The sequence below is a fragment of the Paramormyrops kingsleyae genome, chromosome 17 (genome assembly GCF_048594095.1).
Source record: "Paramormyrops kingsleyae isolate MSU_618 chromosome 17, PKINGS_0.4, whole genome shotgun sequence".
NCBI classification, from domain to species: Eukaryota; Metazoa; Chordata; class Actinopteri; order Osteoglossiformes; family Mormyridae; genus Paramormyrops; species Paramormyrops kingsleyae.
Window position 1 is genome coordinate 24,835,543 of NC_132813.1, and position 25,657 is coordinate 24,861,199.

At 38.2% G+C, this 25,657-nt stretch overlaps 2 protein-coding genes across 12 annotated transcripts in view; both read right to left on the minus strand.

Annotated features, from left to right (window-relative positions):
• agfg1a (ArfGAP with FG repeats 1a) overlaps positions 1 to 11,230 on the minus strand; it is a 57,470-nt gene extending 46,240 nt beyond the window's left edge. For 3 of the 11 annotated variants that reach the window (XM_023796037.2, XM_023796035.2, XM_023796034.2), the window contains exon 1: positions 10,731 to 11,216. In XM_023796037.2, coding sequence (XP_023651805.1) covers positions 10,731 to 10,897 — 167 coding nt within the window. In that variant the 5' untranslated portion in view covers positions 10,898 to 11,216. Of the gene's footprint in view, positions 1 to 10,730 lie in introns of all 11 variants that reach the window. The other 8 variants (XM_023796030.2, XM_023796028.2, XM_023796029.2 and 5 more) reach the window with 5 other exon arrangements.
• A 1,109-nt stretch (positions 11,231 to 12,339) lies between these two features.
• mrpl44 (mitochondrial ribosomal protein L44) lies at positions 12,340 to 25,067 on the minus strand. Its single transcript, XM_023796017.2, has 4 exons — positions 24,850 to 25,067; positions 13,343 to 13,811; positions 12,836 to 13,014; positions 12,340 to 12,749 (listed from the first exon to the last, which is right to left on the minus strand). Exons 1-4 carry the CDS (start codon positions 25,023 to 25,025, stop codon positions 12,572 to 12,574), a joined length of 1,002 nt encoding a protein of 333 aa, XP_023651785.1. The 5' UTR covers positions 25,026 to 25,067; the 3' UTR covers positions 12,340 to 12,571.
• Positions 25,068 to 25,657: the final 590 nt, after the last annotated feature.

Sequence of the window (25,657 nt, forward strand, 5' to 3'; positions counted from 1 at the left end):
ATATGACTGCTTTTCAAATAAAAAAAAACATTTAAAAAACCATAGTCATCTTATTTGAGGGTTAGAATTTAAATGTTATTATACAACAGCAGATGGGGTAAATTATCTGCCTCCTGGCTAAAAGTAGTGACATACTTCAAACGTAATTGACGTCGATTCAGCAATACAATGTTGTAGGAGCAGTTATCCGACACCACTGTCGATAACTGGCTGACAAAATGTAATGCCGTGGAATTGGTCAGTGCCGGCGTGGTTTGCATGGTACCATGCTTATCTTTAAATGGTGTAAATTAGGGCTGTGCAATAGGACGACATATACCAGACGATGAAACAAAAATGTCTATCATTTCATATTATCCTCTATCGTTTATTTGATGGTGTTGCAAACTACATTGTTTATAGCAACATTTTCTCATGATTTGGATGACAGCTTGTAATGTTACACACCACCACATGCGATGTGGTACATCATCAAGCGAGAATACCAGGAAGGTATACTTGAATGTGGGTTCGGGTATAAACCTTAATCTGACACCGTGGTAAAGTTAGTTTTATATTTTGTTTTCCGGCTGTAATATCTTTCTACAAAAGCAAGCAATACTCCTTGATTTTCCAGATTTCTTTACTTTTTAATTTACATTTCAATGTTTGTGTGTGCACTTCACCTTCATAGCAAAGCGGTCTCATTTACAGTAACATGATGTGCATTGTCCCCCACTGTTTAAAGCTTAAAGCACATTTAACTGGACATGATTGTATTGTTTAGGTTTATACTTCTTAGTCCATTAATTCTATCCTTTGTACTTCAAATGGACAGTAACAGAAAAGTATTACGGGGGAAAGCAAAACTACTGTGAGAGGAAACTACTTAAAAAAAAAAAATTCCTACCCTGACCTCTTAAGGGCTCCGAATAGCTGAGCTGAGCGGTAGAAAGAAAAAGAAAATTAAAAAAAATTCACAAAAACATCATATGCATTTTTTTGTGTTGTGGGTTGTACACCTGAAATGGGCTTTGCGCCTTTGTGGATTACTTATTTGTGGATCACGTGACATTTGTGACTTCGCTCCTTTTTATTTGCAGATTTTTGTCCAAATCGTACAGTAGATGATCTGTAGAAAAAAAATCCAGAAATATGAGGTGCAGTCGTGATATAGCTCATATCGGGATATGATATTTTGGTCATATTGCACCACCCCAGCATAAATTAATGTGCATTCATGTATTTAATTGTAAATGTAATGTTTGCAGTGAAATGAGTGCGTTTCATTACTGTGTAACTGTGAGTGTCACATAAACTGTTGGTTTCCTGTGCCTCTGCTAGTATTAAACCAATAGTGGCTGTTAAGGAAGGTTGTGTTTCATTTTAAAAAGTTGTTGTCATCTTTATTAAAGAGTTGACCATTTGCCAGAACACTTCTTTTTGGCCCTTTATGTGGGTTTGCTGCATCAAAAAACATTCTGCACTGTCTTATTTTTAATAACCCAAACTGTCTTTGTACAAAGGTTGTTTCCAGGAACTCACATAAAAAAATTAAATGTATGCTACATTAAGAGTACAAAAAAAAAAAAATCTTTTGTAGCAGATGAATCAATGTAATGAATAACAAAATCTTTTTTTTTTTTTTTTTTTTTTTTACAAGTGCAACCAGCATGGTGCTTTAGATAATCTATTCAGTACTCCAGTTTTTTTAATGTAAAAGCACAGACTACCGCTGCTGCTACTAAGAATATTAAATAATTCTCTAATGTTATTTAATGTTGATACACATATGTGACTGGGGGAGAGAGAGCATGCGAGCGAGTGTGTCTGCATTTATTACGGACAAAGTAAAAATTTATTGGGGAGAAAAAGCCTTTTCCGCATTTTTAGTGTAAAATGCGGAAAAGGCTTTTTCTCCGCAATAAAAAAAAACCCGTGAACGGCAGTCAGCAAATTTAGTTTTAAAACGTGTCTGGTTATGTGCGCATACTACAGTGATGAACTGTAAATAAGATAAATAACATAAGGCTGTTTAGTTTGTTTCTATAGGAAAGGTAACCTTAAATGACCTCTGTTGTGATCTGGCGCTATATAGAAAATAAAATTAAATAAAATTAAGTTGGGGCGCCCTCCTAATAGAATGGTATGGTAAACACTTTGTGGTACATGTAGCAACATTTGATTATAGCCGATTGTGTTGACCTTTCCCAGAAAACCACAACTTCGCATGTGTTTATGTGCACACATGTGCGTTTGAAGGGGCGGGGCGAGTAACGCGGTCGGCAGTAACGTCATTGGTTGCACTTTAAGTGAGAACTTATCCAATCCGACAGTAAACGGCTTATTAATAAGAATATTCTTGGAGTTGTGGTCTCGGCTGGTCTCAATAAAATCCTGAGTCCATGACAAGAACGAGTACAAATACGGCTGATTCAAAGACAAGATCGAGACCTTCAAAAACTGGTCTGGAATACTACAACATTTGATATTACTATAAATTTCTATCATGAAGAAATGAAGCAGCGGTGTAGTGGTAACAAGAAATTTAAGGTGGTTAAACTATATGCACAGCAGTATACGGTGGGTAACTATTCATATCCTTAACATTAGTGATCTCAAAAAGGGTGAATAAACGCTGTTCTGTAAATTTAAAAGGTGTGTAAACGGCATTTATGTGCATTTACCCTCCAATACACCACTGAATGAAGGATTTGCGTTAATCTGAATTGCATAAAATAAATAAAACTCCACAACGTAACATAATACATCAGTGTCTCTCCGACCTAATTTCAGCTAATTATCATCAAATACTACCGTTTCTGGCAGAATTAAAACAAGACTCTGCTGTGTTCGCCTCTGCCATTTTTCAAGCGTTAAGCTACTCAAGGCACGGCGTTGGTTCTTGTCTCCTTTTTCTTTTATGGCGGTCGGCATCCAGCTTAAAGGTGCTTTACTGCCACCACGGCTATGGTTAGCTTACTGCTCCCGAATTAGGGGGTAGCCACTGTACTTACGTGTATAACAACATAGACCCAACTAATCGATTACTAAATTAGTTGCCAACTATTTGAAGTCGATTTTAATCGGTTTAATCGATTAGTTGTTGCAGCCCTAATTATAATATATTTGAGGGACACATACCGAACTGTGGGAAAACTGTACCATTACACCCCCAGTACCTGCAGGTCATTTCATGCAGGTAAATAATGAAGCATAATGCACTATATAGGAATTTATGTGTTTATTTAACAGATGAAAGGAAGAAACTGCTGTAACCTTTATCGGCGCTTATTTCATATCTGTTCGCTTCTTTTTTTATACAGTGGAGAGTAATGATGATGAGTTTCATCATGGAAGAAATAAGTTTGTCATGTATGCATGTTTTGTTTTTCATTCATCAGTACAGAGCCCTGTCAAAATCCATTTAATGAAATCACATTCATACTGATCCCCCTCTCCCCCCATAGGCCCCAATACTCTCCTTACATACAGAGTGTGGCCCTTCGCGTACACATTTTTATTAACAACTGGGTGGACAACAATCAAGGGTATATGCTTTATGAACTTAATAGGATGTTTTATCGTTCTTCTAGTAATTGGATGTATCAGAATGATCATAATGTGACGACTGGCACTAATAGGGTATCTGCTGGAGTGCAGTGAAGCTTAATTTATTGAAATTGTAAGAGTAACAATCTAAATGCATTTGAGATAAATGCCTCCTGAAAATCTCTGGAAATCACATGAAATCAGTGGCATAATTTACCATTAACAATACTTAACTGTTTTTTCTGAATTGGCATGGTCGCAGTACCGGTATCAAGTGTCGGTATCGAGGTCACAGTATTGCTATCATGACAACACTGATTCTACCAAGAAAATTTTAACAGTGGAAAAAAAATTAGGTCCACATTTACATTATATACACACACACAAAGATATACATATATTCACACAAACTTTCTTTTAGAATATTCTTCATCTTGCATCCCACAGTTGAGAACCACTGACCTGTACAACGTTCTTGGGAAATTTGCAAAAAGATCATGAAAAACGCTTAGATGGCTGATGGCTGTATTCACAAGACGGCTGCTTAAGCCTCCTTTTCCACCCTCTGCTTCCACCCTAGTGCAACTGCTCTAATTTGGGGGAAATTTGCCTCATATACATCTGATATAGATTTTCATCCAATAATGTTTTTGTAATGTGGCAATACCATCCACTAAAAGTATAAAGAGTAATGAGATCAAATAGGTTGATCTGTCCACAAGGTCAAATGTGTTCTGCAATCAATTCAGTTCAATTTTATTTATATAGTGCATTTTCACAACATTACATTGTCTAAAAACACTTTACATTATCCCTGACCAAAGTCTGCAGTGAGCAAGCTACAGGCAACAGTGGTAAGGAAAACCCCCCTAGTAGAAAGAAACCTTGGGAGGAATTAGACTCATCATCCAGTGGGCAGCAAATGAACAAAATGAGAAAATCCTGATTTATATTGTTCAAATTTTAAGATTCAAGGCTAAATGAAGAGGAGACAGGTGATAATGCTGCTACTGATGACAGGATGAACACCGGTAAAGCAATCACACATCCCTTTGCTGCTACTGTTGCCTAAATTTTGGTGACATTTGTCTTAAAATATGAACAAGTCCAGGGGTCTCATTTATCAAGTGCGAGTACAAACAGTTTTGTATTTGAAGTGGGCGTAGGCATATTTTTATGCATAGAATGGTATTTATCAATATTTTCCAGACCACAGAAAATGTTTGTATATTTAAGAACACTCCCAACTATGCATACACAAGCCCCGGTGCCACTTTACAATAAGGCTACCCATATAAAGACTTTATGAATGGTTTATAATCTGGTTATTATTTAGGTTGTAACACTTTGGAAATTATCAATAGACAATTTTAAACAAGTTATAACACAGTTTTCTTTTTATTGAGTTACTACCATTTACAAGTGCCAAAAGGGAGCCTTATTGTAAAGTTGTATCCAAACCCCTAGCTGCAGAGAAGCATAACTGAAGCAAAACGATCAGGGCAGACTCCCACTTAATTATTAACATTGATAAATTGAACAATAGAATGACAAGGAATTGTTCTTTATGGTCCATATATGGTCCATAAATGTGGACCATATATGTACATATATATATGTACATATATGGTCCATGCCCAAATAAATTATATTTCTCCATAAATATATGCTTTACAAGACAACTGACATATCCGGCAGAATTCATTTTTGTCAACATTTACTTGCTGGTGTATGATACACATTACTTGCCGCAGCCAGCTAAACGCAACACACAAAACAATGCTACTGATCTCTGATAATCTGGCTTCACCCATGAGTGATGGAGCTGCACTGTCAGTGTCACAATCTGGAGTGATTCTTGTTAGGGACGTTTCGTCTATGATGGCAGCCGTTTTACCATCCAGAGGTGACAATGACATGGTGTTTGGGTCACCTCCTGTGGCCCAGGCATGAGATCTCTGGGTTGCATTCATTTTTTGGTGGACATTTTCAAATGGATCAGCTTCTTCCTCACCTCTACTGCCATTCTCATTATAGGGGACACAGCATTAACTGTGTGTGTCCCCCGTCCCCATGCTAGGTCCTCCTCTTTCTCTGGCAGGCCGCTAGTAAAGTTGCTAAACAGTAACTGTTTTTGTCCTCCTCATTCTTGGTGAAGTTCTGTTTTAAGCCGCTTCATTTTTTTCTTAACTTCTTACTATCAAAATACAGAGAAAAAAAAATCCAAATATCAATGTTCAGTTTGTATGGCTGTTCGTATGCATGACTGATAATTTCCAAGTTCCAAGGTCAATTTTCCCTGTGTCTGAAAATTTTACTTGCATCCGTCCTCTTATCGTATAGGTGGCGCTACTTTTTACTCTCGCCGTCAGAAGGGTTGCAATAGTAGTGTGCAATCACCTTGCGCTGCCATCTTGGTGTATTGTCAGTCATGATAATGGAGTACTCCGACCACGAGAATGCAAGCTAGTCACGGTAAGTAGAGCTTTATTCTCACACCTGTCATTTATGGTGATGCAAAATAGCATTAGGCCTACATGAGAGCAAAATAAATAAAACAATTTAGATGCAAACAATATAAGGAAAAAAATTATTATTGGATGTGACCTGTCATTTATGATAATATTGATTATAAATTATATAATGATATAATTACCCGTTTTTTTTTTCCAAACATCGGAGTAACACTGAAACAAATGAAAATGACTGAAAGTCTGTAGGTATAAGTAATATTTCTGGCTGGGTAAAATAACAGCAGAGGGGAAGTGTGGATGAAATATTTCAGTGTATTCACGGGTAAGTTCAAGAATAAGTTTAATTTTTTATTATATATTGTTTTTCGTTATTTTATTTATACAGTGTAATGGTAACTTAATAATGTTGTCTTGCATTGTTAACACTACAGTGCTGCCTGCTATTGTTTTTACAACAGATCAGGTTTGATTGCACATCAGTGAACGTGTATTAAATGCAGAGTGAAGAGAATTCAGCTGAGCACTTGTGAATTGAAATTGAAACAAATTGGGAGGTTAGGGCCGATTCCTAGCCCTAAACAATACCTGTATGTTCCTGAAATAAAATGATTCATATTTGTGTTTTGGCACATATCTTTAAGTTAAAGTATTTCTGAGTTTTAGACTTGCCTATTGTTATTTGCAGATATTCTTTTCAATCAGAAGTCATATTTCTGTGATTTGAAAGAGACAATTTGGTTTGATTCTTAAAGAACTATACCAGTGTGTATCTCACATAAAAAGATTTTGGTATACAAGCCTTTGGCCTCTCAGTGGTTTTCAAAATTTGTTTCCAGTGATTCCACATTTTAATATTTGTGTTCCATTTAGAACATTTTAAACAATATGGAAAGCTACTATGTAGTACTCCATATCTCATTCATACCAGACTGACATCGAATCAGAACTGAATCAAATCTGATTGAATTGAATCGTTAGCTTGTGTATTGAAACTGAACTGGGGAATTACCCAGCCCTAGTAAACAAGACTGCAAATGTTAAAAAAAGGTCCTGAATGAAAGTTATGGTTGTGGTCCAAAGTTTGGTCTAAGTGTTTATAGATTTCTGTGTGCATACAGTACCAACCCCCTAAAAGACTGACAGGCCACCCACACATGCACAACTCCTACTCATTTCTACTAAGCACCAGTTTGCCCAATGATCTCACAAGCAGCTGTAGGGGGAAAAACTGATTTGTATGTGAGTGACTGTGAGCCATAATATGTAAATTGGTTCATTATAAAACACATTATGTATCTATTAGTAAGTAGACTTTTGACAGCACACCCATAAGACCACACCACCTTACTTTTCAGACAGTTTTACAAATCCACTTTGTTATGAGAACAAGCAGAAATCTAGTCTAGTAGCAAGCTCCAAAAACCTATATTCTTTCAAGCAATCAGTGACAACTCAATTGCACAACTGCCCGGAAATAGTACATCCCTAAAGCTTATAAAACTAAACATGGATCATCAGAAAGGAGAGGGCTCAGAATAAAACCTGCACCTTACAATAATCTAGAAGACAGCACATCAAACCACATTTACTTTGAAAGACGGTCACAATTCGTTTGATCTGCTTGTAATTTTCTGTCTCCAAAAGAAAGTGCACACCAGAAACGGTAACAAGTAATTTTGTATTTCAATTACAATTTGAATCTTGTTTTTAAATGAGAAGTCCAATGATGAAAACATATCAACTTTTTGCAAGTGTAAAAATGGAAATATTAAAGTTAACCAAATTAGTGTATACAGCCAGTTAAAGCATATTGGGCATTAGCTATGAGGCAAGAAACTTCGTGCAACCCACTTTTCCACTTCAGTTTGATCTGTTTTGGTATAATTAATACCACATTATGACTTTTTTTCTAACAACATCTGGTTTCTAAGGTGTAAGGTTAATAAGCACCATAGCAATTTACCATTTTAATTAGGCTAGCCCCGTCTCCTTCCCGTCTTTTTCCCCCATTTTAAACTATGTCACCAACTTACAAGAAGACATCTTTAAGCGGATTCCTGATCATACTTGATAAATAAATCCAGCTTATATACCTGTAAACTTATTTTTATGTGAACAAACAAAATGTGGAAAAATATGTAAAAGATTTTATTTATTGTTTACCATACAATTTTATGTCTAACTGATTGTATTGTGCATCAGAGCTGCATTGTGGATAGTGCCACTGTTTTTCAAATTGAAAAGTCAACATCACTACATACATTCCTGCTTTTATACCACCTCCCAAGTTAACAATACATGACGCGTGGCCCAAAAAAAGAAGTTGCCCTTTAAGCATTACTCTGTCATTCATATAATCACCAAAATCCAAAGCATTTACCTGAAAAATCTGATGCACCTTTCACTTAAATCAATTCCAAAATGAGAGGTAATTCTAAATATAATGTGCATAGGAGATTCCCTGCAGACTAGAACTATGACCTACAACCAGGGGTGGCCAATCTTATCCCAGAAGGACCACTGTGTATGGGGGTTTTCGCTGCAACTCCCTAATTAGAGGACTGATTGGCTGTAGAGTCCTCACACCTGGGTTTGAACAGCTGACCTAAAGATTATCCCAAAAACCCACATACACACTGGCCCTTTGTGGACAAGACTGGCCACCCCTGATCTACACCAACACCCAGAAGACCACCTGCACTTGTACTACTTACTCAACAGCACAGAAAACACCGGTGTCAGAATACTACACACAGCAGAGATTTTTAAAGAATTTTACTGCTGTTCAATATGGAGTTTAATATAATTACACCTTGGGGAAATTTTCTCTACATATAATCCCAAATGCTTTAAAAAGCAATAACTTAAAATCCAATACTATCTCATAGGAATCTAGAGCTAAAAATTAGTGTTCTGGCTTAGTCTACTGCTTATGAACTGAACATGAAATTAGTTTTGGTTCAGGAGAGACACTACAGTCCAAAAAAGTCATGCTAGATTGGAAGTGGAAAAGCTGTTCTCAGATCAGGAAAAACAAGGCCTGAAAAGACACTATGAAACACATGAAGGATAACCACCTCACCTTCGTTAATTATCAACCATTAAATAGTAATGGGGAATGGTTGGCTGATATCATTTGGAGAAAAAGTAGGAAGAATATTAAAGGTAACTGACTAGATTACATTGTAACAGCATCTTTCTAACAGAAGGCACAGTGAACTGATTAAGGCCATCCATCTTATAACCAGTTCTCTCGTTAGGACCACATGGGAGCCTGAAGCCTAGCTTAGACATAAGGTTGGGGAAGACCCAGTACAAAATACCAGTGCATCACAGGGCACATACTAGGGGCAATTTAGTCACACAAAACAGTGTAACTGCATGATTTTGAACTGTGCAAAGAAACCGGAGTACTAGGAGGATACCTGTGTGACACGGTGAGAATATGCAAACCACACACTTACAGAAAGGTCGGATCTGAACCCCAACCTGGCAGGTGTAGGCAATAATGCTACCCTCTGAGCCACCAGGCCACCCTAAATTTAATAGTAGCTTTTATTTACATTTAGAAATATCACCTCAATCTTGAACAAGCAAAAGCTGCGGTCAGTGTTTATGCAAGGTGTTTCACCATATGGGTCTGCAGAGGGTGGTGCCCAAGGAAAAGCACTGAAACCTGCACCTTAAAATAAAGGGATGACAAAACCCAAGCAAACTGCAAATACTAGTCAACCCAAACTAATGTGAATAAATATTAAGTTGCTAGTGCTAAATAGTTTGGCTGTAAAAACGAAAGAAAATCTATAATGGTACCCAAAGATGTGATAATATTGGGATAATGACATAATAGGATGACATTTTTTAAAATACAACAGTTGAATACAGATTAATTTTGTTAAAATAATTTGATTTTATATATATATATATATATATATATACACACATATACACACACACACACACACACACAAAATAGCAATGGTGTTATTTTTCTATATCGAAAACATGACACTAATCCTAAATCCATAGGCAGGTATACAGATGTTGGATTATACAACAGTGAAACATAACTAGGCCTCCACCTCGACGTCAAGGCTACAACTTCTAGTTAGCCATGTCTTTTCACACGAAATACCAGCAGCTTGTTGCTTACTCAAACGCCACACTTCCGGGTTGTACAGGCGGCACTGCAAATATTACCCAATAATTGCTCAAAATTATTGGGTAATATAATAAGCCACATGGTTTCCACTTTACACAGCCTAGAAATAGTGGCTCCGTCCGTGAAATGCCCCAAGCGTACCCATTTTGGGTTCTAAAAAAAATCGTTTTTTTCCATCCACTGCAGATTATTACGATACACACAGGAAGCAAATAGATCTGTATTTTCATATATTATCATGTACTGGCGGTATATGGATCTATGGGTAATACTAGCTACATAAATATTACTCCATCTGTTAGCTAATGCTGCCGCGAATGCCAAAGCCTAGGAGCATTACAACGGATCCGCACCATAAGGATGTCTGCTTAGCAGCAACTTGCTATCGATTTTAGCTAGCAGGCTAGCTTAAAACCCAACCCCCACCTCCGCAGACAATAACGGTAGCTAGCCAAACGACTTCACTAGCGATCCGATCTTTACTTCGTGCATGCACTGTGGAACCATTACACATCGGAGTGTCAAAAAACACGTAAAAGGTCAAGGTTTTAATTCATACTTACAAAATGCCTGAACAGGAGGTACAGACGAAGGAGCCCACCGTCATGTTGGCATAAGTTGGGCCGCGCTGGTCGCAGTCAAAGCACTTTCTGTTGGGAGGTAAGCTCGTCATTTCCCGGAGCATCTTCAGGTGCTTCTCCTCCTGCTTTCGCTTCGCGCTCGCCGCCATAGCCTGGGCCGGGAACTGCCGAGAGGAACAGAATAACACCCAGGGAGGGAAGGGAAACTGACAAGTCGTGTGGTGCTGGTGGTCGCAGTGGCGACGAGGATACTGGAAAGGAGGAAAAAAAAAAAGACGGAACAAGGTAGCCGAATGTAGAACGGAGTGAACCGAGCCTAAACCGGAATTCGCTGTGCTCTCCGGTTTCCACGAACAAGGAGTCGAAGCGCGGTAGTCAAGAGGAGGGACGTGCGCGACCCGCCCGCCCGCGCCTGCCACGCGTTGCTAGCGCCACCCAGACAGCAATAGACGCTCTTTACTGCACTGTGGAGCGAAACTGAACTGCTGCAGGAAGCTGAGCGCTCGCTGTTTTAGTCAAATCCACGGTCTTAGACAACTGCACTTTGTGCACAAATACACTATTTATTTATTGATTGCAATGTCTTTTGTTCTTATGTTACACTGTCTAGTCTTGTATTACACTGTTTGTTTTATTCACCACGTAACACCCACCCACCCAACTGTGGCAGACGGATTTCGCTGTATTAGCCGAATCCATGCGACAATAAAAGCTGCTATTCGTAAACAAAAACATGAAAGATTAAGAACACGGAATTTAATATAAAATAGCCCCGGTATATTTTTCTCCTTACGTAGCTTTTTGAAATCCAAGCAACGTGATTTATTGAAACTGTTATCATTAAATATACAGTATACTAAACACGGTTAATGTAAATTGTTCCTTATCTTTCTCTAAGTTTACTCGAATGTACCTGATCCCGTCAGAGATATCCGTTATACTTCAGGGAACACCCATGGAAGACCGCACCTGGATTAGTCTGGAAAGTCATCTAAACCCATTCTTTAGCGTAATAAAAAAAAAAAGTTTTAAATCTTTGCCTTTTATTTCCACATTTTATAGTTCGGGTTAAACAACGTACATGTAGTTCAGAGTGACCAGGTAAATTTAATCACAAAGTGCCTTTCAACATCAGATAGAATGAATTTTAAATAAAATCAATTAAAACCTCCAATGAGTCATTACACCCAGAAATACAAAAACCTCATCTCCTATTTCCAGTTTTGGTACGACGACCGTTTGGGAAGCAGAATCCTTAAAGGGAATGTGATTTTATGGGTAGCCTCTCATAGAAGCAGAGAGCCCCCTCGTCAAAATTAGTTGCAAGGAAATACTGTATATGCAGCACACGCTGTATATGCATTAGATGCTACTGTGGTCATTTCGTTGACATTTAGAGGATGGATGGATAGATAGATAAATAAAAATCTGGTTGTCTGCCTCATTACAGCAGGTGACACCTAAAAATATTATTTATAACAAAGTTTCACTAGTTTCAAAATAAAACATAAATGTGTTATTTTTTCCTGTTTGGACAAATGTATTGTTGCAGGATTTAGTAAATATGTATAAAGAAGCATAACAAATGGCATTTGTCATTATACATTTTTATTGTTCACAAGCACATTTGAATTTGTGTTAATTTATCCAATTATATTCCAACAATCCTGTAACATAAGAATCCAAATTTATCTTCAAAAGATCTTGATGTGTGTTATCAACCTCCCAAGTGTACAAAGTAATTGAGTTTATCTCCATCTTTCCCAGCCCACAGAATAATTTGTATTTTGATTACCATGGTGGGCAGTGTGATTACAAATCATCTATGGGTTTTTGCTTGTGCGTAAAGCAAACAGGGAAGATTGTTCCAGAAGGGCTGAGAAGTCCCAGGGTCTCCGGTTCTCAGTGTATCCATACAGCTTTCTCAGTGCTACGCGTGCTGCCTCTTCTTCCGCAGCCAGAATGGTCTCTCCTGGAGCTTCGGCGAGGAGTTTCTTATCACTGAGTTAATAAAAAAAGACAACCACATTATACAAAACAGATTATATTGCAAACATAGTTAATAAACAAACCAAACTTCAGCTTACCTGTAGAGTCCCACAAAATAGAGGGGCAGCACTGTGCTGGCGCCGGCCGATCTGGTAAGACGGGGTTCGGGGAGGGGCAGATTTCTAGAGGACATTTCCTCCACAAGCAGCCCCATGGGGTTCACTACTGGCCACAGCTCAAACAGGTCCTTCCCTATCAACTGTGTGATCAGAAAGTCCTGAGCATAAAAATAGAAACACAGGATAAGTAATCTCAACCAATTATAACACAGATACAGACAGCACTTCAAACAATACTCTCAAATATATATTTTGTATTTTATATATATATATATATATATATATATATATATATATATATATATATATATATATATATATATATATATATATATATATGTGTGTGTGTGTGTGTGTGCGTGCGTGCGTGCGTGCGTGCGTGTGTAATTATTCACATCTCAGACAGTCACCAAGGAGGGAGTAAAATAATAAATGCAACTTTCAAAACATTCAAAAATTGTTACTTTCAGTCCTTTAAAAACATACTCTGAGAAAAAATGCTGCCCTCTCTGGTCCACTGCTCTCCTGAAGTGCTCCAATTACAGCAAAGAATGTATCATGCAGGATGCTTTCAGGTACAGGGAATTGACCGCTTAGTGTCAACTCCTCAATGGCAAGATTGCGTGCTACATGGCACACAACTTCAGGACAGCTAAGGTGGCCCACCACAGCTGCAACAGCTTGGTCGGGGAGGCTTGTAAAGTTGCTTCTGCACCAGTCAGTCAGGAAAGCCATAGTGAAGTTCAGTCCCTGTACATGGAGCTGTGCATTATCCTTCAAGTTCAGCGCAGCCGTTTGATTGTCCAGTTCCAACAAGCGTCTTCGCTCCTCCTCAGCTCTCACATAGCAAGGGTTCACAAATGCTAATTTCAGGAGTTCCAATGAGAAATTTTCCTGAAGCCTGCTGCTCAATGCTTGAATTTCTGCATGATAATCCCAGTTTGGCTGATGAGAACTACAGAACAAAAAAAGTTAAAATTATTCTGTGAGTGATTTGACCTCATATTAGTCACACCAGTTAGAAGCAGTACATTGAAAACATGACAAAATGTTTTAAAGTGCATAGAACAACTAGATACAAGGAATCAGCTACAAAGCATTTACAAGTAAAAAAAAAAACTGTAAAGTATGTCATAACATACATATTGCACACTAATATTATATTATTATTGTATTTTAACTATAATATAAGCTATATTCAGTTGCCGGAAAAAAATAACACATATAAACTGCATTTACAAAATATTAATTTCCATTCCATTCAACAAATGTATTACCATTTTTGATTTTGATAAAATTTGGCATGTGATTTATGTGTACCTTCCAGAGCTCATAAATGTTTTTTTTATTTTAAAAAATCCATTTGAGATATGTCTTTTTTACAGTGGGGGTTGCAAAAAAATATGATTCAGTGTGTTTTCTTATGAGTTGTAACTTTTTTACTGCTACATAACTCTACTATAACTTTTTGTAAACCTCAAAAAGAGTAATTTTTCATGCATATCCAAATTCAGCATTTGCATGTCTAGGTTTCTTTTTTCAAGGTCAAAATTCATTCTCTAAACTGCATTTTTGCTATAATTGGTCATTGATAAAAAACAAAGTGCTTGGAGTAACAAGTCATTCGTGTAGAAAAAAAATACTTATGTATGAGTAGTACTTGTATTTGAAACACTGATCTGATTCTTGGTCCCCTTCATGAGATACACACCCAAAAATTGAACAAGCAAAAACAATACAATTAAGCCTCAAAAAAGGCAATTAATTAATTAGAAGTACTCTTCACCTGTTTTTCAAACAAAACAAAAATATTGTTATTCAAAGGGGTGTAGGAGTTAAAAGGCTCTAAAATAAAATTACATACAAATTTCACTCGTTTTTAATCTGCTTCTTTCATAAGAATAGCCTGAATTGTGTCTAGAGTGTCTAATGTGTTTTGGGAGACGTTTCAGAGAATTTCTCCTCCGTACTGCAAAATGATGTCCAGGCATACCACTAGTCAGGGTAGCACAGAGGTTGGCAAGCTTTTTAAAGCAAAGAGCCATTTTATCCTAGATGTCTGACACAAGATTTACAAAGAACCGCAATGGATAGAGAAGAGGGTTTGAGATATGATTTTTACTGCGATATCGGTATACAGTGGTACCTCAGAACTCGAACTTAATCCGTTCAGAACTCGGGCCGAATCCTAAGAAGTTTGCGTTCTGATCGAATTTTCCCCATAAGAAATAATGGAAAACCAATTAACTGGTTCCTGGCCCCAAAAGTGCACCTATATATGTTTTTTTTAGCATTTAAACACAAAATGAACAGGGTAAAACAAGAAGAGCATATACTGTACTAAACACATCTAAGCACATTTATCAAAAGAGTAATTTGTAAAGTAAGAAAATAAATGTATCCAAACAATGTGTAAAGTTAAAAAAAAAAAACCAATGACACCTTTTTCATAAATCCAGACACAGCACTACTACCTTTAGTCATACTAAGGGTTTGTATTTAATGTAGGAACAAAAGCAAAACATTTTTAAAAACGAGAAAAAAATTGAGAGAGTGTATGCCATGTGGTCCATTGTTTATTTTTATTATTACTCTCTATTGGTCAATTTGTTTGTAAATCGCAAACTTTTAGGTTGTAACATTTGTACAACTATTGCATAACTTTTTGGTGAGCAATGGCTACCAAAATGATATCAAGTATAGTGTATTACCTGATATTTTCAATAAAAAAGGACTGTCACCAACAAACGATGCTATCACAGCGAATGCAAGGCTGAGACTGAAGAGTTACCCTTTGTTTCCGCTGAGACACATGCCACGTGACTCATTTCCCCACGCGTACAAGTTATCTTAGGTCGGCGTTCACGGTTCAACTTCTGAGATTCAGATTGAGTTGTAAGTAATTTTTTTTTTTTCGAACTGGATGGTTTGACTTTTAAGAAATTCGAGTTCTAATGAGTTCGAGTCATGGGCATAAATTTCATTTAACAGTAGGGGGGGACAATAAATATAAAATTTCTCATGAGCAAGGGGACACAAATAATACTGTCAAATTGTGCTTATAAAGATATGTCCCCACAGTGAAAAACTTTGCTTCTATCATTATTATTGTAGCATGGAGACTGCGTCATTATGGTTATTTTCAAAGTTTTTCCCAGGTTCAATGACAAAGCTGATTTTTCTTCAAAACTATTTATTGCATTGTTTGTTATGTTGTTTACAGTCAAGCCATCAACATACAATAAAATGTAAACATGACTGTTTAAATGCATAATAGAAATTGATTATACAAAGAAATACAGTGGGGTCAGTTCGGACGTAGCACAGCTAAACAATATGCTAATTGTGGCCGTTAATGTTAAGTTAACATTATGCTAAGTCGTCACAAATAAAACAATGCATGGGAAACGGCTTTGGCGTGTTAGTTGCAGTGCACTATGCAACAAGCTATTGTAAATAAGCTAACGTTAACTAGATAAGTAATATTTTAATCGCTAATATAGCAGATTCATGGAAAATTACATCAGTAATCAGCATTTTTGCCGCAACTAATTTATGAAAGAGTCTGCATCAACTACATTAAAGAGAATCGCTTCATTTAAAGTTAATAAAATACCCTACTTACTGGAGTTCAACATTAATTGAGCCGCAGCCACACACCTGACTCGTGTGTGTGTAGAGTAGGTGAGATGAACTGGGAAAGCATGTAGTGGGCCAAACCACTGTGAGGAAGGGGAGGGGGAACTCAACTGTTTCTAAATGCATTTTTCTTTCTACTTACACAATTATTTTAGGTATACATACATATATTTTTCACAATAGAGTGTGTGATTTTTTTTTATAATTTTTTTTAGGGGGACAACCCTCGGATGGCGGGGGACATGTCCCCTACATCCCCCCCGGGATTTACGCCCATGGTTCGAGTACTGAGGTACCACTGTGTATGCATTTCACACAAAAACAAAACTTCAAGTACTTACAAAAAATAAAGAAAAACTAATTTTGGGGCGGAGAGGGGGTTTTGAATGACTCAGACGCATAACAGCGCAAAGGTAACTAATATCACAATATTGTTCAGTTCTGTAGCGATGTCAGAACTTGATTTGCTCTTGACTTCTCTTGATTGTGCCTTAATAAACTAAAGTTAGCTTCATTGTCTGCTTCGTCCCAGATTAGTTTGTGAGAGGTTTAATGCATTGTTTGCACCTTGTTGCAATCTTCTGTTGTGCTATATCAGATGTCAGAATTTCTGATAAATATTTGTTATTTTAATAATTGTAATGGCTAGAAAGGCACAGCTAACAATTGCACAAAGGGCTCAAATTTACATTTTTAGTAAAGAAGCATTCTCTCAATGCCAAATAGCCAGAAAGCGAAGACTGAGAGCAGCTGGACTGCATGATTGAGTTGCTTCCAGAAAACCTTTACTTTGTGGGATTAACGAGGAAAAGAGACTAGTATAGGCTAAACAACACAAACACTGGAGTATTCAGGACTGGGAGCAGGTCTTGTGGATGGTCGAAAGTCTATCCATGGGACGCGTTGGACCAACAACTTCAAAATGAGCATCTAGGAAATGAGATGGAACTGTTTCCATGCTTGAAAAGGTGCTGGGATGGTTTGGACAAGTTATTTTAAAAAATTGCCAGAAAGGATGCTGTGAATCTGTGCTGCTGTGATAAAGGCAAGGGGTGGTTATTTTGATTAAACTAGTACTTGGGCACTCACATTCATTAAATTGCATTGACAATGTACAGTAAGTTGTTACATTACACTTCAACACCACTCAGTTACATTTGTTCTAAGTATTTCTAATATTTTCTTGTAATAAAAGTTTGAAAAAGCAATGTATTTTGCATTTCTTTTTAAAAATCAGAGGGTGGGTCCAAACTTCTGGCTTGTAGTGTATATACAGTGGTACCTTGTTTTGCGAGCATAATTCGTTCCGGAAACGTGCTTGTAATCCAAAGCGAATTTTCCCATAAGAAATAATGGAATGATTTGTCCCACAACCCAAAAAAATTTTATATACAATGATTAATATAAAATATAAAGTAAAAATACATAAAACAAATTAACCTGCACTTTACCTTTGAAAAGAATCGTGGATGGTGTGAGGGAGACGAGAGAGAGGAGAAGAGGAGGGTTATTTTGTAGGACAGCTTTCACTATAACGGAATGTGAGAGGTAGCGGGATTTAACTTTAATATTACAGAAATCGTTATCTGCGGGTGTGGTACCTTCAGATTGGAAGCATGCTAATATAACACCCATATTCAAAAATGAGGATAGAAGTAATCCAGCAAACTATAGGCCAATACTAGCATTACTGGAAAAATAATAGAAGCTTCTATTATTATCCAAGTGAAAATGATAAATTACCTGGATGCAAATAACATTCTGAGGGATAGCCAACATAGATTTAGGAGAGGTAGATCCTGTTTAACGAATCTACTTGAGTTCTTTGAGGAAGCAACAAGTGAAACTGATCACAAAAAGGCCTACGATGTGATCTACTTAGATTTCCAGAAAGCCTTTGATGTTGTCCCCCACAAACGGCTCTTGCTTAAAGCTCAAAGCTGCAGGGATTTTAGGAACTGTGGCAGGTTGGATCGAAAACTGGTTAACTGACAGGAAGCAGCGAGTAATTATTAGAGGCACAATGTCACAGTGGGCCTGTGTTCATAGTGGGGTACCGCAGGGTTCAATTTTAGGACCACTATTGTTCCTAAATTACATTAATGATATTGACACCAATACATACAGTAAACTGGTTAAATTTCCAGATGACACCAAGGTCGGTGGTGTAGCAGATACTGATCTAGCAGCAGAGAGGCTACAACGGGATCTGAATTTAATTAGCGACTGGGCTGATAGTTGGCAGATGAAATTTAACACAGATAAATGTAAGGTAATTCATGCAGGGAGCAGAAATATAAAGTACAGATATTTTATGGGTTCCACTGAAATAAAGGTAGCTGATTATGAGAAAGATCTCGGTGTATGTTGATGCTTCCATGTCCCACTCTCGCCAGTGTGGGGAAGCAATAAAAAAGGACAATAGAATGTTGGGATATACACTCACCTAAAGGATTATTAGGAACACCATACTAATACGGTGTTTGACCCCCTTTCGCCTTCAGAACTGCCTTAATTCTACGTGGCACTGATTCAACAAGGCGCTGAAAGCATTCTTTAGAAATGTTGGCCCATATTGATAGGATAGCATCTTGCAGTTGATGGAGATTTGTGGGATGCACATCCAGGGCACGAAGCTCCCGTTCTACCACATCCCAAAGATGCTGTATTGGGTTGAGATCTGGTGACTGTGGGGGCCATTTTAGTACAGTGAACTCATTGTCATGTTCAAGAAACCAATTTGAAATGATTCGAGCTTTGTGACATGGTGCATTATCCTGCTGGAAGTAGCCATCAGAGGATGGGTACATGGTGGTCATAAAGGGATGGACATGGTCAGAAACAATGCTCAGGTAGGCCGTGGCATTTAAACGATGTCCAATTGGCACTAAGGGGCCTAAAGTGTGCCAAGAAAACATCCCCCACACCATTACACCACCACCACCAGCCTGCACAGTGGTAACAAGGCATGATGGATCCATGTTCTCATTCTGTTTACGCCAAATTCTGGCTCTACCATTTGAATGTCTCAACAGAAATCGAGATTCATCAGACCAGGCAACATTTTTCCAGTCTTCAACTGTCCAATTTTGGTGAGCTCGTGCAAATTGTAGCCTCTTTTTCCTATTTGTAGTGGAGATGAGTGGTACCCGGTGGGGTCTTCTGCTGTTGTAGCCCATCCGCCTCAAGGTTGTGCGTGTTGTGGCTTCACAAATGCTTTGCTGCATACCTCGGTTGTAACGAGTGGTTATTTCAGTCAAAGTTGCTCTTCTATCAGCTTGAATCAGTCGACCCATTCTCCTCTGACCTCTAGCATCAACAAGGCATTTTCGCCCACAGGACTGCCGCACACTGGATGTTTTTCCCTTTGCACACCATTCTTTGTAAACCCTAGAAATGGTTGTGCGTGAAAATCCCAGTAACTGAGCAGATTGTGAAATACTCAGACCGGCCCGTCTGGCACCAACAAACATGCCACGCTCAAAATTGCTTAAATCACCTTTCTTTCCCATTCTGACATTCAGTTTGGAGTTCAGGAGATTGTCTTGACCAGGACCACACCCCTAAATGCATTGAAGCAACTACCATGTGATTGGTTGATTAGATAATTGCATTAATGAGAAATTGAACAGGTGTTCCTAATAATCCTTTAGGTGAGTGTATCTCTAGGTGTGTGGAGTTTAAGTCAAGGGAGGTGATGTTACAGTACATTTATATAATTCCTTGGTAAGACCCCACCTAGAATATTGTGTACAGGTTTGGTTACCATACCGGAAGAAGGACATTGCTGCCTTAGAAAAGGTGCAACGAAGGGCTACGAGAATGATTCCTGGTCTGAGAGGAATGTCTTATGAGGAGAGGTTAGCTGAGCTGAATCTGTTTAGCCTTGAGCAAAGGAGACTAAGGGGGGACATGATCCATGTCTATAAGATTCTAACGGGCCTGGATGCTGTTCAGCCAAATGGCTATTTCAATATTAGTTTAAATACTAAAACTCGTGGCCATAAGTGGAAATTAGGGGGAGAACATTTTAAAACAAAATTTGAGGAAGCATTTCTTTACACAGCATGTAGTTAGAGTATGGAATAGTCTTCCTGCTAGTGTAGCGGAAGCTAAAACCCTTGGTTCCTTTAAATCAGAGCTAGATCAGACTTTAACAACTCTGAGCTATTAGTTAAGTTCTCCCCAAATGAGCTTGATGGGCCGAATGCCCCCATCTCGTTTGTAAATTTCTTATGTTCTATGTTCTTATGAATCACTGCTATCTGTTGGCTCACTGGAATCTTTTTCTTTTTGTGTGACTTTAACAAGGAACCTATCCAATGACAGCTGCTTTTGTCTCCTTTTTGATTTTGCGGAAATGTGAAATTGCATTGTCATTAAACAGATTCATCGCTAGCACTGCTACGGCCTTATTTGGATGGCGCTTTTCTACAAAATTTTGACTATACGAGTGAGGGACGGCGACTGAGACCGAGCATGGGAGACAATTACCCACAATCCCGCAACGAGAGCGCGAGAAGAACCATCGGCTCAGTTGTGATCACATAATGCTAGGCAGACAAAGTGTATACATAATACTCGTATTGCAAGACCTCACTCGTTTATCAAGTTAAAATTTATTAAAAATGAGTGCCTGTCTTGCAAAACACTTGCGGACCAAGTTACTCGCAATCTAAGGTTTTACTGTATTATATGGCATGTTCCTTATCTTTTATTATGAATCTGCATGTTACTGAGACCCATTTGCTACATGTGCAGAGTGTAAAGACAAAACATATACCATGACAGAGATCACAGTCCTGCAACTCATTCTATCATATGGAACAGTTAACAGTTATTTTTAGGTAAGTTATGTTTATTTGTGAAACTGTAACCTAAACAGGGTTACACTTATTTTACATAATGAAATCCTTATGATTGAAAAATAATTTTAAAACAACCTGATGTCACAGGGTTTCGGTCATCTTGGAGAAGCCCACCATCTTGCGAAATGCCTACTAATGTTGCCAAATAAACTGGGGTAGCCAGATATGTCCAGATGAGAACCAAAAACGATCAAGTATAACAAATCGTTTGGTAATTTTGATCTCAGACCTTTGATTTTATTGTTTAAACTGTTTATTTTGTGATGGGTGATAGTTTTCACAGATGAAATATGATTAAAATATATCTCTTCTGTTCATGATAGAATAACTTTGAATTCGGTTAAGCACCGACTTTGTAAATTACAAAAATGTCTCTCATTTTCAAATTTTGATCACTACTGTATTTCGGTTGCAGTACTGCTGCCGAAACTTCACTTACTAGCTAGACTTTGCTTGAGGTAAAACAAGTGTAACAGGCAATCTGTGAAAAACTAGATACAGTGGAAATTGCTTATAATGATCACAGTTATAGTGATCATCCGCTTATATGGATCAAAAAACTTGGGACAGAATCAATCCTGTACAAATGTTGTTTAAATAATTTGCTTATAGTAATCAAGTAGTCTGCTTACAGAGTTCATTTTGGGTCTTTTTAAACAAGATAACATATGGAAAAAATTTAAACTGTGGTAATTCTTTTTTTTACCTTTACTTTTATCGTCTTAGTTTGCTTTGCAGTAACCTGTCTGCTTATGGCTACCTACCTGAGGCTAATGCTCCTCTACTTACGAACAAGTTACATTCTGAACGACCGTTTGTGACTTGTAATGTTTGTAAGTCGTTATTCAACATCATTGTAAGGGTATATGCAATTACAAAAGAACTAGGGTGCCCGGGTAGGGTGACCCTTATAAATGGATTTATTTATTTATTTTATTTATTTATTTTTTTTTAAAGTAGACACTCACCCTCTAGAATGCTGCTACACCACTGAAGACATTTTTCTGTGAAATATTTTTGGATTTGGATAATATTTAGGGTATGCTCAAGTCATTTGCATTTTATAATGACTTCAAGCTTACCAACCGTGAACAAAAAGGCTTGGCAGAACTCTGCATATTTGACATTCAGGTCTACCTGAAATTGTGGTTCTTATCTCGGCTGCCAACCAATGCTCCAGCAAATTATCTGAATCTGCTCAAAATACTGTTTTCACTCGACTCACAAGCAGCAAAAGGTGCCCTAAAGAAGCTCTGTGGCCACCTCTGGTACCTTAGTGAATTAGCATTCTTTGACAGGGATGTTCAAGTCCTATAGAAAAAGTTGATGGTTTCAGCGCTTCAAAAACAAGCATCCGAAGATCCACCAAAACGAATAACAGTTGACCAAAATCAATGAAATGCAGTTACATGACTTTGTGACAGTGAATTCAAATACGTTTTTTGACCTTCAAACTGATCCTGAGACTTGGATAACCAACAGCGACTATTTGAAAGCTGATGAAAATGTCAACTAAACTCAAATTTTTTTTGCAGATTTCTTTTTTTTTTTTTTAGTGGAGACTTGATTGAGAGGGTGAGAGGTTGAATAATTCAATGTTGAATAAATAAGGGTTACCTTAGTGCTGGGAGTGTGCATGCTATGCTGCTGCATGTCAGGACTAGCAGCCAGAAGTCGTACTAGGCAGAATTGGTGTGCAGAAAAAAAAAATGATGTTGCGGACAGGAAACGGGAGCCCAACGAACACAATTTAGACTTACAGTTCTCTTCGTTTGTATATCTTAAAGTTTGTAAGTTGAAAGTTTGTAATTAGAGGAACGTCTGTACACAGTTCAGTACTTTAATTTGTATAGTACTGTAATTTGAAAAGTGTTTGAAACAGTTATACTGTATTTTGATTTTAAATAGTCAATAAAATTAAGTAAATAGCGACACTCTTTTTTATTACGTTTTATCCATGTAATAAATATACAAATGTCAATTAGATCACAGGTGTCAGACTCCAGTCCTGGAGGGATGGAGCCCTGCACATTTTTGGGTTTCCCCTCGTTTAACACACCTGATTCAACTCCTTGTGCTAATTACCACACAGCTCTGGGGCTGAATCATTTACGGTGGAACAGGGAAAGAACTAAGCTACACGGGGCTCCGGCCCCCCAGGACTGGAGTTTGACACCCCTGAATTAGATGGTAATCTGCCTGAGACACAAAGAAGATAGTTATAATGATCATCCACAAGGGCGTTGCTAAAGATTTTGGGCCCCATGTAATCATATCATAATGCCCCCCAACCCCCCCACCCCGACTAATGCAGTTATTTTCCAAATTGTTTTGGGCCCCTGTCACTCCGGGGCCCTTGGAATCATCCTAACTACCCTCCCCCCCCCCCACCTTACAGCACCCCTGATCATCCACATATAGTGATCAATTTCACCCAATGGTTTCCAATGCATTTTCACTGGGACATTGTGATTGAATAAGCAATAATAGTAGTTCTAGGGATAAGCCATTTTGATGCATGTTATGCTCCAATACCAATATGAAATAAAAATAAAATTTGATCTTATTTTTGGTTTATTTTGTATTGCTTTAAAGTGGTAGCCCACATGCCGAAAAATGAACATACTGCATCTTTAAGACTGTGACGTTAAAGACATCATAAATCAACTATTACATTACATTAACTAATGTATACAGCGCCTTATTCAGGATCGTCGACTCAGCTCTGAATTGAGGGAATAATTAATAAAATAAAGGGAATGATTCTATAAGGCTGTAACTAATCAAAACGAGAACTGACTGGCGCGCCGGCAAGGCAAGGCTACCTAATCGGAACAGATAGGGGGGGCGACAGAGAATATCAGCGGTCCCTACTTATCTTTTAGCCTTCCAGAAGGACAATTACGAGCCGGCTAGAATCACACATGTGGTTGTCACGTAGACGGAAGGTACCGAGAAGGGGGGGGGGGGGGATGCCCAAAGGGCTTTAAAAGGGATACAGCTGATACATATGGCTGAGCCTCCTCCTGTACATGCTGAATGTATGTCAGACGGCCGCTCCCGGATTGCAATCTGTCAGACAATAAACCGGTGATTTGCAACTTCTCCCCGTGTCAGCTGTGAATCTCTTCTCATCCACGGACCCGGTGGAGACGGCGTGCTCCAACAGTACCTGACAGAGATCCCCTCCTCTGTGATTCTGATTTAACCTCTGTCTAAAAGGAATGTCCATTTTTTATCAAAATCAAAAAGGATTATGCAAAAAACTTGTGTTTGTAAAATTTGTTGAATTAAAGCTGCATGTCCCAATATAAAATAACCAGTTATTTAGTTTACTAAACTCTCTATCCTCCTAGCAGGAAAAAAATCGCTCTGCCATTTTATACACATTTATACAGACATACCATTTACTAAGGATAAACGACAGCTCATACAAAATGAGAGCTAGCACTGGCCTCGACTTAATCGGCCTTAGCACTACTTTACCGTGGTCTAGGTGGTGGTGGTCCCTCTAACTTCTTTTTTCTTTCCATCAAAAGCGTGTATGCCCTCATCCATCGGGGTTTCTTTCTAATTTGTGTGTAAAGAATGTTCCGGCTAAAACGCTGAACGTGAATTCCGAGTGCATTTGCACCACGACTTACAAGGTACCCCGACGCCATGACGGACTCATAAATTGGTGCCCCTAGATAAACGTTCCGTGTAGGGTTTTAGCCATAGTGTAATGAGTTCCGCGGAATCTGATCAGGTTAACGACAATTAATGTTGGAACAATGTACAGCACTGAATAATTATAAATATACTAATTAAAAAGTAAACTAATATTCCTGTCAAAAATGACATATGTATCTTTGCTTTTCCCTGACATATATTAATTTTTATTAGATCATTCATCCATCCAATCCATTTTCCAAACCGCTTATCCTTCTTGGATGTGGGGGGTCCAGAGCCTATCCTGGAAGCTACGGGCACAAGGCAGGGAACAACTCAGGATGGGGGACCAGCCAATCGCAGGGCACACTCACACACCATTCACTCACACATGCACACCTATGGGCAATTTAGTAACGGCATGGTGGCTGGGTGAAACAGCATTTCGATGCACGATATACCATGTATATTGCTGTATTGACAATAAATCCCTCTTGAATCTCCAATTAGCCTCAGCATGTCTTTGGACTGTGGGGGGAAACCAGAGTACCCAGAGGAAACCCCACGATGACACAGGGAGAACATGCAAACTCCACACACATGTAACCCAGGCAGAGACTCGAAACCTGGTCCCAGAGGTATG